This window comes from Chelonoidis abingdonii, chromosome 7 (assembly GCF_003597395.2).
Source record: "Chelonoidis abingdonii isolate Lonesome George chromosome 7, CheloAbing_2.0, whole genome shotgun sequence".
NCBI classification, from domain to species: domain Eukaryota; kingdom Metazoa; phylum Chordata; order Testudines; family Testudinidae; genus Chelonoidis; species Chelonoidis abingdonii.
Genome location: NC_133775.1, coordinates 21,624,830 through 21,641,997, shown reverse-complemented (window position 1 = coordinate 21,641,997; position 17,168 = coordinate 21,624,830). Strand labels below are relative to the sequence as shown.

General features: G+C 42.6%; 1 protein-coding gene across 10 annotated transcripts in view; it reads right to left on the bottom strand.

Annotated features, from left to right (window-relative positions):
- The window catches only part of LRRC7 (leucine rich repeat containing 7), a 342,753-nt gene that overhangs the window by 211,881 nt on the left and 113,704 nt on the right, over positions 1-17,168 (bottom strand). For 9 of the 10 annotated variants that reach the window (XM_075067709.1, XM_075067704.1, XM_075067702.1 and 6 more), the window contains one exon: positions 16,120-16,322. In XM_075067709.1, coding sequence (XP_074923810.1) covers positions 16,120-16,308 — 189 coding nt within the window. In that variant the 5' untranslated portion in view covers positions 16,309-16,322. The remainder of the gene's footprint in view (positions 1-16,119; positions 16,323-17,168) is intronic. The other variant, XM_075067706.1, reaches the window with a different exon arrangement.

The following is a 17,168-nucleotide window of genomic DNA, read 5'->3' as shown; positions in this document are numbered from 1 at the left end:
AGGGTGTCGAGACCAAGGTCAGAGTCCTGGTGGGGGTCCGCTGACTTGTAACCCACAGACTTGTCCCATGGGCAACCAGACAAGGCCGATGGAGCCTGGGACACTCCGGCAACCGAGCGGGCCCCCATTGGGGCTGGCACAGATGACCACAGTGCTCACTGGCACCACTGTCCTTGTCACAGGGTCCCTTGTCATTAGTTTGGCTGCGCCCGGGATGGCAATATGTGTCCCGGCGGAACAGAGTGTGCTGAGGATGGGTGGACAGGTGCTGAGGCCGAGGTCACCGATGAGCACTCAGTGCCACGGGAGCAGTAGGAGCGGCGTCTGTGACGTCATCCACCTCGGGACCGATGGACATCGATGAATGGTACCCATGCGACAAACTGCTTCAGTACGCGTGACAGCGATGCAAACCCCAGTGCCCTGATGCTGAGGTACCCCAAGAGGAGCCGGTGGTGTGATGTCCAGATGAGCAGGAGCTGGAACGGGAACAACGACATCTGTCCCGTCGAGAATGGCTCCGGTAGCTACGTCTAGCAGGGGAGCACTCTCGGTGCCTCTCTTAGTGCCTACACTCGCTGGCAGGCGGCGACGATGGTCCCCGCAACTCCCGTCCCGATGGTGGCCCGGACTGTCTGGTTGGCGTCAAGGGTGGCCGGGAGCTGTCAGAAGAGCGACCGCTGCATGCCGAGTGGTGCGGGGAGTGGTCCTCGGAGCCGGAACTGTGGCTGCTCGGAAAGATCTGGTGGGCACCCAAAAGGGGCTTGCCTCGCAACCTAGGGCCCGTGCCCGTTTGTGAGCTTGGGACGGGCAAAGACATCATGTCTTTTGCAGCCTGCACTGCCTCCAGCACCGACAGCATCTGTACTGGTGGGAATGCCTGGGCCGATGGTACCGGGCTGCGCTGCTCCATGCAAGTCGGAGCTTTCGAGGCTGGGGCAGATCTAGGGCTGTCCAGTGCGGGACCAGCCTCCCCCTTATCCTTGTCACGGTGTCGTTGCGAGGCCAGGCCCTTCCCTTGCTTTTTGGAGGGAGAGCAGCGCCGACTGGTTGAAGGGGCCTCGCTACGTACCGATGATGTGGCGGCTGGCGCCAAGTCCGATCTGCATACCGGCGTTGGGGTCAGCACCAACTCCATCAGGAGAGCTCTAAGTCTAAAGTCTCTCTCCTTCTTGGTCCTTGGCTTGAATGACCTACAGATCTTGCAACGGTCACTAACGTGAGTATCAACCAGGAGCAAAGACACTCAGCGTGAGGGTCGCTCCTGGGCACGGAACAGTGACAGGAGTCGCACGACTTGAAGCCTGGGGCATGGAGCATGCCCCGAGCCCACTCTAACAACTGAAGGACGATCTATCAATGGTACCACTAAGGTCGAGAAGAAGGGCTGCAACAGAGCTGGAGCACAAAGTTCCGACTACCTTCACTGGTGGCAAGAAGGAACTGAGGGTGGGGGGAGCCAGCGGCTCCCCTTATGGCATGATATACAGGCGCTACTCCAGAGGTCGCTGCGGTGCTCCCCCAGTATGGGTACTGCTAAGGGAAAAACCTCTGGCACCGGTGCACGTGGCGAGCATGCACACCTACTGTGGAATACACAGGAGCAATCACTCGAAGAATAATATTTTTCAATTCACCTAATACAAGTACTGTAGTTCAGTCTCTTTATTATGAAAGTTGAACTTACAAATGTAGAATTATTTACCAAAAAAAACTACATTCAAAAATAAAACAATGTAAAGTTTTAAAGCCTACAAGTCCATTTAGTCCTACTTCAGCCAATCATTTTGACTAACAAGTCTGGTTACAATTTGCAAGAGATAATGCTGCCTGCTTCTTGTTTACAGTGTCACCTGAAAGTGAGAACAGGAGTTCGTGTGGCACTGGTGTAGCCGGCATCGCAAGATATTACGTGCCAGATGCACTAAAGATTCACATGCCCCTTCATGCTTCAACTACCATTCCAAAGGACATGCATCCATGCAAATGATGGGTTCTGCTAGGTAATGATCCAAAGCAGTGCAGACCTACTCATGTTCATTTTCATCATGTGAGTCAGATGCCACTAGTAGAAGGTTGATTTTGTTTTTTGGTGGTTTGGGTTCTGTAGTTTCTGCATTGGAATGTTGCTCTTTTAAGACTTCTGAAAACATGCTCCACATCTTGGCCCTCTCAGATTTTGGATGGACACTTCAGATTCTTAAACCTTGGGTCGAGTGCTGTAGCTAATTTTAGAAATCACACATTGGTACGTTCTTAGCGTTTTGTCAAATCTGCTGTGAAAGTGTTATTAAAACAAACATACTGGGTCATCATCCGAGACTACTATGACGTGAAATATATGGCAGAATGTGGGTAAAACAGAAGAGGAACCGTACAATTCTCCTCCAAGGAGTTCAGTCACAAATTTAATTAATGCATTATTTTTTAACAAGCGTCATCAGCATGGAAGCATGTCCTCTGGAATGGTGGCCAAAGCATGAAGGGGCATACAAATGTTTAGCATATCTGGCACGTAAGTACCTAGCAACACCAGCTACAAAAATGCCAAGCGAATGCCTGTTCTCACTTTCAGGAGACACTGTAAATAAGAAGCAGGCAGCAGCATCTCCCATAAATGTAAACAAACTTGTTTGTCTTAGCAATTGGCTGAACAAGAAGTAGGACTGAGTGGACTTGTAGGCGCTACAGTTTTGCATTATTTTGTTTCTGAGTTCAGTTATGTAAAAAAAAAATCTACATTTGTAAAAATCTACACTTTCACGTTAGAGATTGCCCTCCAGTACTTGTATAAGGTGAATAGAAAAATATTATTTCTTTTGTTTATCATTTTACAGTGCAAATATTTGTAATAAAAATAATATAAAGTGAACACTGTGCACTTTGTATTCTGTGTTGTAATAGCAATATTTGAAATGCAGAAAAACAGCCACAAATATTTTAGTAATTTTCAATTGGTATTCTATTGTTTAACAGTGCAATTAATAACGATTAATTTTTTGAGTTAATCGCTTGAGGTAACTGATTAATCGACAGTCCTATATCATACACATGTAGAGGGCCATTTTAATTACAAAATTAAGAAAACTTGCACTTCTACAAAAAAAATATTGCAGAGCTGGAGTCTAGGACAGCTACTGTTTACCCCTGCTCCCAACCTATTTGTGCAATTCTGCTGTCTAGACGCTGGTACAAAAAGGAAACTGCTCTCAGGAGAACAGTGTATTTCTTAACAACACTATGTACAAAAACACACTCTTTTAGAATGCAGATAACAATCAGCATCACAGCATTCTCTGTTTTCAAGAACTGCAGCACTTCTAAAGAGGACTTTGGAGCCACACAAATATAGAAACCATCTGGCCTGTAGCTGCAAATTCTAGCCACTAGAGGACTCCATTACTTCAATACTAATACAACAGTAAGCTATGGTATTTTCACTAAATCATAGAAATGTAGGGCTGGAAGGGACCTCACTGAGAAGTCATCAAGTCCTGCCCTACATTGAGGCAGGACCAAGTAAATCTAGACCATCTCTGCCGGGCATTTGTCTACCTGTTCTTAAAAACCTCCGATGATGGGGATTCCGTAACCTCCTTTGGAAGCCTATTACTAACCACCTTTTTAGTTAGAAAGCTTTTCTTAATATCTAACCTAATCTTCCTTACTACAGACTAAGCCCCTTACTTCTTGTCCTAACTTCAGCGGACATGGAGAACAATTGATCACGGTCCTCTTTATAACACCTCTTCACATATATGAAGACTATCAGATCTCCCCAAAGTCTTCTTTTCTCAAGACTACACATGCCAAATTTTTTTAAACTTACCTCATAGATAAGGGTTTTCTAAGTCTTTTATTGCCTTTTGTGATAAATTGGATTCTCTCCAATTTGTCTATATCTTTCCTAAAGTGTGGCACCCAGAATTGAACTATACTCCAGCTGAGGCCTCATCAGTGCTGAGTAGAGTGGGTCAATAACCTCTTATGTCTTACACACAACACGCCTGTTAATACACTCCAGAATGACATCAGCCTTTATCGCAACTGCATTGCACTGACGACTCGTGTTCAATTTGAGATCAACTAAAAACCCCAGATCCTTTTCAGTAGTACTACTGCCTAGCCCAGGGGTAGGCAACCTATGGCACATGTGCCGAAGGCGGCACACGAGCTGATTTTCAGTGGCACTCACACTGCCCAGATTCTGGCCACCCATCCAGGGGGTCTGCATTTTAATTTAATTTTAAATGAAGCTTCTTAAACATTTTAAAACCTTATTTACTTTGCATACAACAACAGTTTATTTATATATTATAGAAAGAGACCTTCTAAAAATGTTAAAATGTATTACCAGCAAGCAAAACCTTAAATTAGAATGAATAAACGAAGACTAGGCACAGCGCTTCGGAAAGGTTACCGACCCCTGGCCTAGCCAGTTATTCCCCATTTTGTATTTGTGCTAATATAACTACTCTTTGAGTATGGCCTTTCAAATAGTTGTGTACCCACCTTTTAGTAATTTCATCTAGACCACATTTCCCTACTTAATTAATGAGAATGTCATGTGGGACTGTGTCAAAAGCCTTACTAAAATGAAGAAAATTCACATCCACTGCTTCCTTCCTATCCATTAGGCTAGTAATCCTGTCAAGGAAGGACATGAGGTTGGTTTGGCATGATTTGTTCTTACAGATCCTTGCTTGCTATTCCTAATAACCCTATTATCCTCTACATCAGGGGTCGGCAACCGATGGCACGCGTGCCAAAGATGGCATGCGAGCCAATTTTTAATGGCACATGGCTGCCTGCTGGGACTCCGCATGCCATTAAAAATCCTGCCAACACGGCAAGCTCCGGGGTCTGCGGTCGGAATGCCAGCCCAAGCGCAGCAAGCCTCCACCCCCCGCCCCACCTTCCCCTAGAGCCCTGCTGCCGCGTGCGCAGCACTCTGGGGGCTGGGGCTAGGCGCTCCCGCGGGGCAGCGTTTGGCTCCGTGGGGAGGGAAAGACGCTCTCCGCTCATCCGGAGCCCTGCTGCCGGGCACACAGCATTCTGAGGGGCAGGGCAGGGCAGGGCTACATGCACGGGGGCGGCGGCGGCAGGGCTGAAGATGAGCGGGGAGCCTCATGGTAAGGGGGCAAGGTCCGGGGCCGGCGGGGGAGGAGGGTTGGGCAAGGGGTGGGGGCAATCAAGGGACAGGGAGCAGGGTGGGTGGGATCCCAGGGGGTGGTTAGGGGTGGAGGTCTCTGGAGGGGGCAGTCAGGGAGCAGGGGGGTTGGATAGGGCATGGGAGTCCCGGGGTCTGTTTGAGGGGTGGATAGGGGTCAGGGCAGTCAGGGGACAGGGAGCAAGGAGGGTCCTGGGGGAGCAGTTAGGGTGTGGGAGGGGTCTCTGGAGGGAGTGGTCAGGAGACAAGGAGCTGTAGGGGGTTGGATGAGTCGGGCATTCTGGGGGGTCCTGTCAGGAGGCAGGGGTGTGGAGAGCGGTTGAGGCAGGCATGGAGTGGGAGGGGATGTATGGGTCCAGAGCTGTGGGGGTCGTGTCAGGGGGAGGGGAGTGGTTAAGATAGGGGAGGGGAGTCTAGGGGGTCTATCTGGGTGCAGGGGTGTGGATAAGGGTTGGGGCAGTCAGGGGACAGATAGGGGGTAGGGTCCTAGGGGGGCAGTCAGGGGATAAGGGGCAGGGGTCCCAGGAGGGGATAGTCAGGACAAGGAGTGGGGGGGTTGAGGGTTCTGGGGGGGGCAGTCACTCAGCCCTCTGCCCTGAGCCCTGACCCCCCTCCACCCAGCCCTCTGACCTGAGCCCTGCACCTCCACACACCCCCAGGCGCCTGCCCTGAGCCCTGTACCACCCAGCCCTCTGTTGACTCTTTCACCACCCCCATGATCCCAGCCCTGACTGGCAGCCCCACACATAACCAGCCCCTGACACCTGCACCCCCTCCATTTATGCCCCCAGCCCTCTTGCCCTGGACTCTTGCACCCCACATTTCCCCAGCCACCCCACATCCCCATGCCACCCCACACAATCCCCATTCCCCACCCTGAGGCACCAAAAACGGGAGGCCCTGCACCACCAATCACATTCCCACCTGCACCCCTCACACCAAATGGGAAGCTGGCCCAGCTGAGTTGCCCCAACACCCAACCTCTGCCCTCAAACCCTGAGTCCCCTCCCTTCCATTCTAGCTCCTGGTTCAGGAACCCTTCACCCCCAAACCTGTGCTCCAGTCCACTTCCCACTCGTCAGCTCAGTTTGCAGAGAGAGGAAGAGAATGGCGCAAACAGGGAAAGGTAGGTTACCCATTGTATGTGGGAGGCTGGGGTCCCCAAATGCACCGGGCTGAGCGGTCCGGGCAGTTGGAATCCTGGTTGTCCAGGAGCTGGAGGATGGGAACCCCTGCTCTTACCCCCACTGGCCGTCAGCCACTGCCCGTCTGGGGCCGGTGTCTGCCTGCACACGCCCACTGGCTGGTTCTGGGGTTCTGGGCTGCCAACCTTTCCTAGCTGGGTCCCGGCCGGCAGGCCTCCTTCAGCCACTGTTGGCCATAGCGTGAAACAGGAACATCAGACTAGCAGCGGGGTGAGCGCAGTAGCATAATCAACATTTTAATTTAATTTTAAATTAAGCTTCTTAAACATTTTGAAAACCTTGTTTATTTTACAATACAACACTAGTTTAGTTATATAATATATAGAGAGAGACCTTCTAAAAAACATTAAAATGTATGACCGGCACGCAAAACCTTAGATTAGAGTGAATAAACGAAGACTCAGCACACTACTTCTGAAAGGTTGCCGACCCCTGTTCTACGTGCTTACAAACTGGTTGTTTAATAATTTGTTCCAGTATCTTTCCATGTATCAAAGTTAAGCTGACTGGTCTATAATCCTCCAGGTCCTCTTTGTTCCTCTTTTTAAAGATAGGTACTATGTTTCCCCTCCTCCCATCCTCTGGGACCTCACCTATGCCCCCTGAGTTCTCAAAAGATAACTGCTAATGAACCTGAGATTGCTTCTGCTAGTTCCTCAAATACCCTATGATGAATTTCACCAGGCCCTGTCGACTTGAATACATCTAACTTATCTAAATGTTCTTTAACTTATTCCTTCCCTGTTTTGGCTTGTGTTCCTTCTCCTTTGTTAAAAATATTAATTGTAAGTCAAGTCTGAATTTACCATTATAGAGAGGACTGAAACATTAGGCATTAAACACCTTCGCCTTCTCAGTACTGTTTATTATTAGGTCTCCTTTCTCACTAAGTAGTGGACCAGCACTTTCCATAATCTTTCCTGAGATATTCATAGAACCTCTCTTCTTGTGTCCTTTTATTTTTCTTCGTAGGTGTATCTCATTTTGTGCCTTAGCCTTTCGAATTTTTTTTCTCCTACATGATGGTGCTATACTTTTATACTTCTCTTCAACACTTTGTCCATGGCTCTACTTTTTGTAGGATTCCTTCTTGATTGTCAGGTAATTAAAAAGCTCCTGATGTTACTATATTGACCTCTTACTATTCTTCTAAAGTTTTCTTTACCCTAATTTTGTTTGCCATTGTGCCTTTAATATTGTCTCCTTGAGAAACTGGTAGCTTTTTTGAACTCCTTGTTCCCAGGGGACCTCATCTACCAATTCTCTGATTTTGTTAGCATGTTTTTTTAAGACAATTGTCATTATTCTGGTGTTCTCACTCCTTTCTTTCCTTAGAACCATGAAATCTATCATGGTTCAGATTCCAGCTTCAGATTCACAACCAATTCTTCCCTGTTGGTCAGGATCAAGTCTAAAATGGCTGCCCCCCATTCAATTTTCTGAAACAAAAAGTTGTCCCTAATGCATTACAGGAACTTACTGGAAATTCTGTATTTTGCATATTACCCAGATATCTAGGTAATTACAGTCCCCCATTACTATCAGATCTTGCGTTTTGGATATTTGTAAAGATAGCAGACCCTTACCATGATGTCACCCATTTTTCTCCTTTTATCTTTCTCCTGATATTAGTAATATTATAAAATACACAAATTGTTTTCTTCTCAGTTATATTTATACAGACTCATTTGACCAAGAGTGAACTATCTTTACAAAAATTAGAAAAGAAGCCCAGAGCTTCAGAAAGTTTGAGACCCACTGAACTGTGATCAGGAATTTGGATTGGTGAATAAAGAAGCCTAGTGAAAACTGATTTCCATTAAGAAAATTATTTCTTCCAGAATAATTCTACAATGTAACACTCTCAGAAAGAAATTATAAGTAATAGCAGCAATAAGGCGAGAGTGGGAATACATTCGAACAGGCATAACATTACTTTAACAACCATTTTAAAGCCTTTTAAAAAATTTTTAGACTTTTATAATCGTGCCATTAGGACTCAAACATAATTATCAGACAATATGTCCTTATAGAATCATAGACTCAAATATATGTAGGGCTGGACTGGTCACTGGGAGGTCATCTAGTTCAGCCCCCTGCAGTGAAGCAGGACCAGATATACCTAGACCATCCCTGATAGTTATTTGTCTAACCTAGTCTTAAAAAGGATTGGGATTCCACAACCTCCATTAGACACTTATTCCATTGTTTAGCTATCCTTACAGTTAGAAAGTTTTTCCTAATATCTAAACTAAATCTCCCTTGCTGCAGATTAAGCCAATTACTTCTTGTCCCACCTTCAGTGGATTTCGAGTACAATTGATCATTGTTATCTTTATAACAGCCCTTAACATACTTGAAGACTGTTTTTATTCCTTTTAGGCAGGAAAACAAGTGATCCTAATGATGCTGTGATTTAGGTTACACAGTGGATTATTCTACAATTCTCAACTTCTTGGTTTCATGAAAATAGATCTTGAAGGCTCTCAGTGCAGCTATAGTAAGGTAAAAATATTGCTCTTTAGATTCCACAGATATAGACATAAATTAAGTTGACATAAAATGAATTGATTAATGGAATAGAATGGGGAAATTAAATGTCAGGATGACAAAGAAATATCACTTTTATTTTTTTTTCAAAAGTGCAAACAGAGCTCATTGTTGGGCAGATTTACAAACTATCCAACTCCCCCTGCTAAAATAATTATAACCAGATGGAAAATTCAATCCAGAGGATTGCAGGTAATTTATAATGCCTACATACTTATGTGCATGAGCTGTACTTTACCAGGGCCCTTCTCACCTTATTAGGACAGAGATAGGATTGCATATTTTCATGGGATTATCAAGTCTACTTTGAATATTCAATTTCAATGCAGCTTTTAGTGCCACTGATCCACTGTGTACTTTTTTTCAAATAAAGAGGACATAGCTTTTGAAATGAAAAATATCTCCAATTTATCACATACATTTCATCTTGTAACAGGACAGTCTGCTCCTTTAAAGGCTTATGTGAACAGGGAGCAGGGGCCCTTGTTCTGGAAGGAAGCTCAACAAGCAGGTACAGAGAATTGGGGCTGATGATTCCCAGCTAGGGGATATAAAGGCGAGCTCCAATCCATGAGAACAGGGAGGACCAGGTGAGGTCTTGGAGTGCACTCTCCTGTAGCTGCAGCAAAAGGCTGTGAGAGGGAAGGAAAGCCCTGCAGACCCCTAAGCTGAAGAAACGTCAAGTGCATCAAGTTAATGGTGGCCTAAGGGCCCTACAATCTTAACTGAAGAACAGAACCATTTTTTATTGCTTCAGTTTCTTTTTTGTATTAAAGAATAAACAAAGTCCCAAAGAAAAGGCCACAGAATGAACTGGTAGTGACCAATTGTTAGTCCCCTGCACTTATATTAAGATGAATTATTTTTCAGTTCTACATTTTTCCAGGAGACTAGAAGGAACTGAAAAACTACTTCATTTTATATACAGGTTTCAGGATTTCTCCTTAATCTGTCTACTTCCTATGCAATACAAAGGAAAATATGTTCTTGCAGTAAAAAATTCACATTTGGATAAGTTACATCCCTATATTACTGAAGAAACAATACAGTGTTATGTCCCTTTCAATTTCACTAGGTATATAAAGAGGATGTCAGCCTGTTCAACTACATTTTGTACAAAGACTTCACTGAATCACGTTATCCCTTTGAAGTAGCTACCCTATTTTAGGATTTTTCATCTACTACAAATTAATGTGTCACCCAGCCAAAACCTAAAAGCAAACTGCTCTCCGCAGTGACAAGCTGACTTACAGCCCCCATTCATTTCATACAGGCTTCCAGGTTCCCCGTAGTCAAGAACAGTGAGGAAAGAAACAAAGAAAGCATAGCTTGTCTTTGACAACTACACATTTTAATATTGATTGGGAGGGCTACTTGAAATTGAATGGCCTTTAGCACAAGATTGATATTTCCAGAGTGAAGTACAAATTTATGAAACCTCTAGAATGGTCGGAAAGGAACAGGCAACCAAATTAATGGCTTACAATAAATGTGACCTCATGGGGTTTTCCAGTTGTTTATGAGTCCTGCCAGTCTTTCCCTGAAGAGACAAAGGACTCATGAAAATATACTCCCAAATACAACAACTACTCCAGGGCATTAAAGTGAAAAGTGAGAAAATTTAAATTCTTAGATTCAGCATCAAGACTACCAGAGCATAACACTCGAGAATCATAGAAGGAATGGATACCCAAAAAAAACAGGGAAGCAGAAAAATCCAGAGAAAAGTATACTTAAAGGGCAAGTATAAGAGGTCATTCAAGCCAAACAAATGACTATCAGAAATGGTAAGAAGCGTTCACAATAACTGGTGCAGCCTGCTGGATGGTCAGGGAGTAACGGAAGCAATTAACGTGAATAAGGACACTACAGAGAAGCTAAATGATTTCTTTACATCTTTTTTTTAACCTGCAGAAAACCACAAAATTCATGGCTTTCTCTAGCCTTGATTAAGCCAAGTAGTCACTTCAGAGGCACTTAAACCTCAGTGAATGACAGACAGAATTCAGTGTTAAAAATAAAAAGTAATTCCCTCTGGAAACAATAATTTGAATTCCTTATGTACACTAATGGACAAACTCAATGAAAACTTTTGCTCAATGTGTTCGGTATAAGGAATGTAAATGAAAGTACTGAATATACTACAATGTCATTATATAAAACAATGGCACACTTTCACTTCTAATATTGTTGACCTTAACTTATAATATATATAGGAGAAACAGGAAAGGTTCAGAGATAAGTGATAAAAGTGGATCTGAAGAATGGAAAGACTTTCATCTGAAGAGAGAATATAAAGACTGAAACTTTTGAGTTTATGGAAGTGAGTATTAAGAGAGGACATAACAGAGCTATTAAAAATAATTAATAGTATAAAGAAGGCAAATTGGGAAGTCCTATTAATGTTTTAATATGATACAAGAACAAGAGAAGTTCAATAAAACAAATACAACAAATTTAAAATTGATAAAAGGAAAATTTTTATAATTTTATAAATCACAAAACACCATTGAGGGGAAAAGACTGAACATCTATAGACACATTAACTAGGATTATTTTCTTGAAGGTTCTGCTTGTTTCTTTGTTTTGTTTAGAAAGAAATATAAGCTCCAGCATTTCATATAATAAAACCACCACTAACTGATAAAAGTTAATAAGAAAATTCTGCTATGAGCAGGTTATTCCATTATCTATTACTTGTTACTCAAGTCCACTATCATTTCCCCCTTAATCTCCTCTGTTCCAACCTAAACATACCCAGTTCCTTCAGCCTTTACTCATATGGCTTGCATTCCATCCCTTGGATCATCTTTGTCACTTGCCTTTCCAGTTTCATTACATTCTTTCTACACAGTGGTGACCAAAATTGGACACAATACTCCAGCTGAGGTTTAACCAGCGCTGAGTAGAGTGGTACTATCACCTCCCGTGACTTACATGCTATCCCTCTGTTAATGCAACCTAAAACTGCATTTGCTTTTTTTGCAACAGCATCACATTGTCGACTCATGTTGAAGTTGTGATCCATCACAACTCTCAGATCCTTTTCAGCAGTGCTGCTGCCAAGCCAGTTATCCCCCATTCTGTATTTGTGCATTAGGTTTTTCTTCCCTTACATTTGTCTTTACTGAATTTCATTTTGTTGTCTATAGCCCAGTTCTCCAATTTATCAAGACCCCTCTGAATTTTAGCTCTAGCCTCCAAAGTGTTTGCAACCTCTCCAGCTTTGTGTCATCTTCAAATTTGATCAGTAGGCACTCTCTATTCCTACATCCAGATCATTAATAAAGATATTACACAACACTGGACCAAGAACAGATCCCCGTAGAACCCAACCTGAGACTCCCTTTCAATCTAACATCATTTCATTAATAGCTACTCTTTGTTTGCGGTTGTTTAACCAATTACGTATCCACTTAATGGTAGTTCCGCCAAGCCCTCATTTCTCCAGCTTACTTATCAGAATGTCACGTGGGGCTGTGTCAAAAACCTTGCTAAAGTCCAGGTATATTATGTCCGCTGCATTCCCCCCATCCATTAAACCAGTCACTCTGTCAAAGAAGGAAATCATGCTGGTTTGGCATGATTTGTTCTTAGTAAGTCTATGCTGGCTGCTAGTGACCATGCCTTCATCCTTCAGATATTCACAAATTGAATGTTTTACACATTGCTCTAGTGGCTTCCCAGGTAACAAGGGCAGACTGACTGGTCTATAGTTCCCTGGCATCTCCTTTTTAAAATGGGTACTATATTAGCTCTTTTCCAGTCTTGTGGAACCTCTCCTGACATCCATGAGTTGGCAAATATTACTGCTAGTGACCAGTAGAGGGTGCACAAAACCTCTCCAGATGAGCTCATCAGTTAGCAGCTCTCTCTTGCTCCCCTCTATCCTTTATATTGACTTGAGTTTTTGCATTTTTGTCCTTAGTGTTTAATAGACTGCTCTGTGGGATGAAAAAGCTAACGTGGCCTTGAAAGCTTGTTTGTAAACTCTTCTTTCAGTTTGTTAAATGCTCTCTCTCCTCATCACTGATTCATCACTCAAAATGCTGAGAATTCCTGTGCGTTTCATTCACTATCATTAATTAGCTTTCTAAAAGTTAATAGTTCCTCGCAGCTTCTGTCCTGCTTCTGCTGTGTTTCTGGAGACTGATACAGCTTCAAGAATCCAGTAGATGATTTTCTAATTCTCTGTTGCTTGTTCATATTTTGCCATCCATAATGTGTATAAGATAACTGATATACCATCTCACTGTATTTGCTATCATGCTGATTCACTGCAGTTCCACAATAATCTTATAAAATGCATTGATTCAAGGTAGTTCTTCCCATCAAAAAGTGCAGATAAAATAATAGGGTCCAAATTGTGACACATAGCCAGTGACCCAACTAGGTGGCAGTCAGATACAAGGCATCTCAATTAGGCACCCAAAACCTGAAGCAATTATTGAACAGTTCTGAATATTTTGGCCTTAATAAGCAATTCTGTTGATAGGGCACATAAGAATTACCAGACTGGATCAGATCCCAGCTCCATCTAGTGTAGTATCCTGCCTCTGACAATGGTAAGAACCCAGATGTTTGAAAGGAAGGTGTAAGAACCTTGCAGTAGGCAGATATGGGATAATCTGTCCCCGACCTAGGCCTCCATCTGATCTCTAATGGTTAGAAATTTGCTTAATCCCTGAAACATACATTTAATATCCCTTCCAAAATTTGTATTGTCATTTAGCATGGCTAAGATTTTGTCACAGATATTTTTAGTAAAAGTCATGGACTGGTAATGGGCAATAAAGAAAAATTCATGGAAGCCATGACTTGTCTCTAACTTTTACTAAAAATATCTGTGACCTAATGGGGATCTATGGTTGCCAACACTGCCTGCAGTCGGGTGGCTGCACAGTGACTAGGTGCTCCAGGGACCTGGATTGTGTGTTGGAGCTCCAGGGTCCCCCCTTCAAAAACACAGAATATCAGGGTTGGAAGGGACTTCAGGAGGCCACCTAGTCCAACCCAGTGCTCAAAGCAGGACCAATCCCCAGAGAGATTTTTGCCCCACATCCCTAAATGGCCCCCTGAAGGATTGAACTCACAACCCTGGGTCTAGCAGGGCAATGCTCAAACCACTGATCTATCAGCTGCAGGACCCCTGCTGCCTGCAGCACCTGAGGACTACAGGGAACCCCCGGCCAGCCGCAGTGGCTGGGAGCTGTATTTCCTTTTCAGGGTGAATAAAAACAATGATTTAAAAAAAATGGGAGGTTTATTTAAATCAGATTTTTTTTTGATAAAATGCTTTTTGAGGAAAAAACTTATCTAAAGATCGTTTTAATTAAGACACATTATACCTCAAAGATATCTCATCATGTAATAGGGATTATAAATTCTAATTCTATAGTATGAGACTATATATTCATGTAATGTTTAAGAAAATTTTTGCAAATGAGTTCCAATAGTTCATGGATTAGGGATGCAATCTTATACGGTTCCGTGGCCTTCTGTATAGATTATATAGGTTAATCTTTCTATCTACTCAATGGGACTCAGTGTTCAATCTAGAAGATACCATCAGAGATGCTTAGTTTTGCAGTTCTCAAACTGTGGATGTGTGTATCCAGAGATAACATGCTTGTTAACAGCAAAAACGTTTTTAAATAAACAAACAATATATAAAGGTGAGAAATAAGAGACCTCAACCCTATTGTCCCTCTTCAAATTTGTGTACACAGATCTCTTACCTCTCTCTAAAAATGCAAAGTTTCAAAAAGTTCAGTGAATAGAAAATTGTTGGGGGCGGGGGGGATAGATCTGGACAAGGAGAAGATGTCTTGAGATAAATGTGAGATGGGAGGGATTATGAACAAACAGGAAAATGAAGGTGAGATAGCTGAAGAAACCAATATTTTAAGTTTCTCATGTTGACCTGGCTGACATACTCGATTTAATTTTTGTTTCTTTAAATATTTCACTTAGCTATTTTGATTAAAAACAATTTTAACAAAAACAAACCTGATTTTAAAAAACGTGAATGTTCAACTAAATTCAAAAATTCATATGCTTGTTTTGTTAAAATATTATGTTTGCTGTTGAAAAAAATCCAGAATACATAACATTGTTGTTTTAGTTAAATAAAACAATTTAAATGTCTGTCTGGTGATGATCTCCTCCTAATACTGCATGGCAAGAAAATCCTCCAAATATTAATGATTAACCTGTTAAATTGGAGATATCTATGAAGTCACTGGGAGGTGAACTATCTGCTTCAATTACCTTTGGTAAATGAAATAACCAAACAATCATTCACTTTCTGATATAGCTGCAAAACTAATCTGAAAAGTTTTTAAAGCAATTTATTTTGAAAATGTACACTGTGTACCTTTTAAAAACAAAACCTACATCTATCTCTGAATTGTGAAGAATATGTATTAAGGTTATAACAACCAACAAGAATGCACTTTTATGTAGAAATCTATGATTAAATCAAGTCTTCCTGATTAGTGATTTTAAATCAAATCCACCGTTCCTTTTATCAGTTTTGAATTTCCCACTTTTTTATTTCATTGAATGCATCCTTAGCAGGGCCGGCTCTAGCCATTTCGCCGCCCCAAGCACGGCGGCACACCGCAAGGGGCACTCTGCCGCTCGCCGGTCCTGCGGCTCCGGTGGATTTCCCGCAGACGTGGCTGCGGAAGATCAGCTGGTCCCACGGCTCCGGCGGACCTCCTGCAGGAGTACCTGAGGCTGCTCCACCAGAGCCGCGGGACCAGCGGACCCTCCGCAGGCACACTTGTGGGAGGTCCACCGGAGCCGCCTGCCGCGCTCCCGGCAAGCGGCAGAGCGCCCCCAGTGGCATGCCGCCCCAAGCGCGCACTTGGCATGCTGGGGCCTGGAGCCGGCCCTGATTCTTAGTATCACTAAACAGGGAGAAAAGATGCTCCCAATCTACATTTTCTGTACTATGTACTAGAAGGAACAGAATCCTATTCAATCTCTCTTAGCCATGTTGGCTCTGAAGAGCTAATGGAAGAAAAATACACAAACAAACCAAAACAGTAAAAACATATTGTAAAAGTAAAATCTGTTATATCAGAAGGTGTTTTTTTATACAGACCCTCTTCAAAATCAAAGTTCATTTTAAATGCTCATTTAGTAACACACCTTGTATTTCTCTGTTACAGAAAGAACAGTATTTACCTTAGGCAGATCTTCAATTTGATTGGCATCTAGGTAAAGCTCCTCTAATGTCCGTTCTAAGTTGAAAACCTCCTTTGGCACCTGCTGTAGGCTGCAATGGGAGTAATCTAGCACTGAGATGATTTCCTCTTCACCCCGGAAACATCGGCATGGCACCAGACGGCCAATAATTTTCCTTTTGGTTGTCATCTCCAAACACTGCACTGAAGGAAAAGAAAATTACTGTTTTCTAAAATCATCATCATATGTGATAATATTTATATTATTAAACTACTGTCTTAGTAATAACACTAATCTTCTCACATGCATGTGCAGTCTGAATTATATATGTCCTAGAGTCTATTTTTCCATCCTTACAGGGTTAGAGGAGGGGGATTTATATATGTCTACATAAATCCTTCACCTGGAAAAGAGTCAATGGCAGGCTTTGTATTTTATGCTTTGGTCCATTATCATCAACTTAATTAAAACTAACTGTGGTACTAGTTTTAATCCTGACCATCTATGACTAAAATATATAGTTAATCCATGCAATTTTTTCTGGATTTCAAGAGAGCATACGACTTTTTTCTTTCTACAGTCGCTTGTTGGGTCTGTTTGTTTTTTGCACTTTAATCAAGATGATAAAAACCCCATACAAAACAATTGGTTACAAAACTGCTAATATGCAAACAATCTTTACATTGGATATCTTAGCTCTCATTCCTGCCTTTCAACATTCTTTGTTAATGCAAAAGATTACTTTGAGTTTCATACCATTATTTTTTGTGGAAGGGAATACAATATATACATTTCTGAAATTTTATCAAATTACACCTCTAGGTCCAGCTCCTGAAACCCTTACTTACATAAGTAATCTGTCCATTCAAGTAAATGGAACTACTCATTTGAGTAAGGGTTTACACAATCATGCCCTACTATTTTTCAACTGATCAAAAATATTTAAACTAACCTGCTGTTTCATGCACACTATATTCAGTAACCAGATACACTGGTACAGTATCTACATTTGAGGCTGATATTGCAAACATTTGTTTTTAGAAGCATTA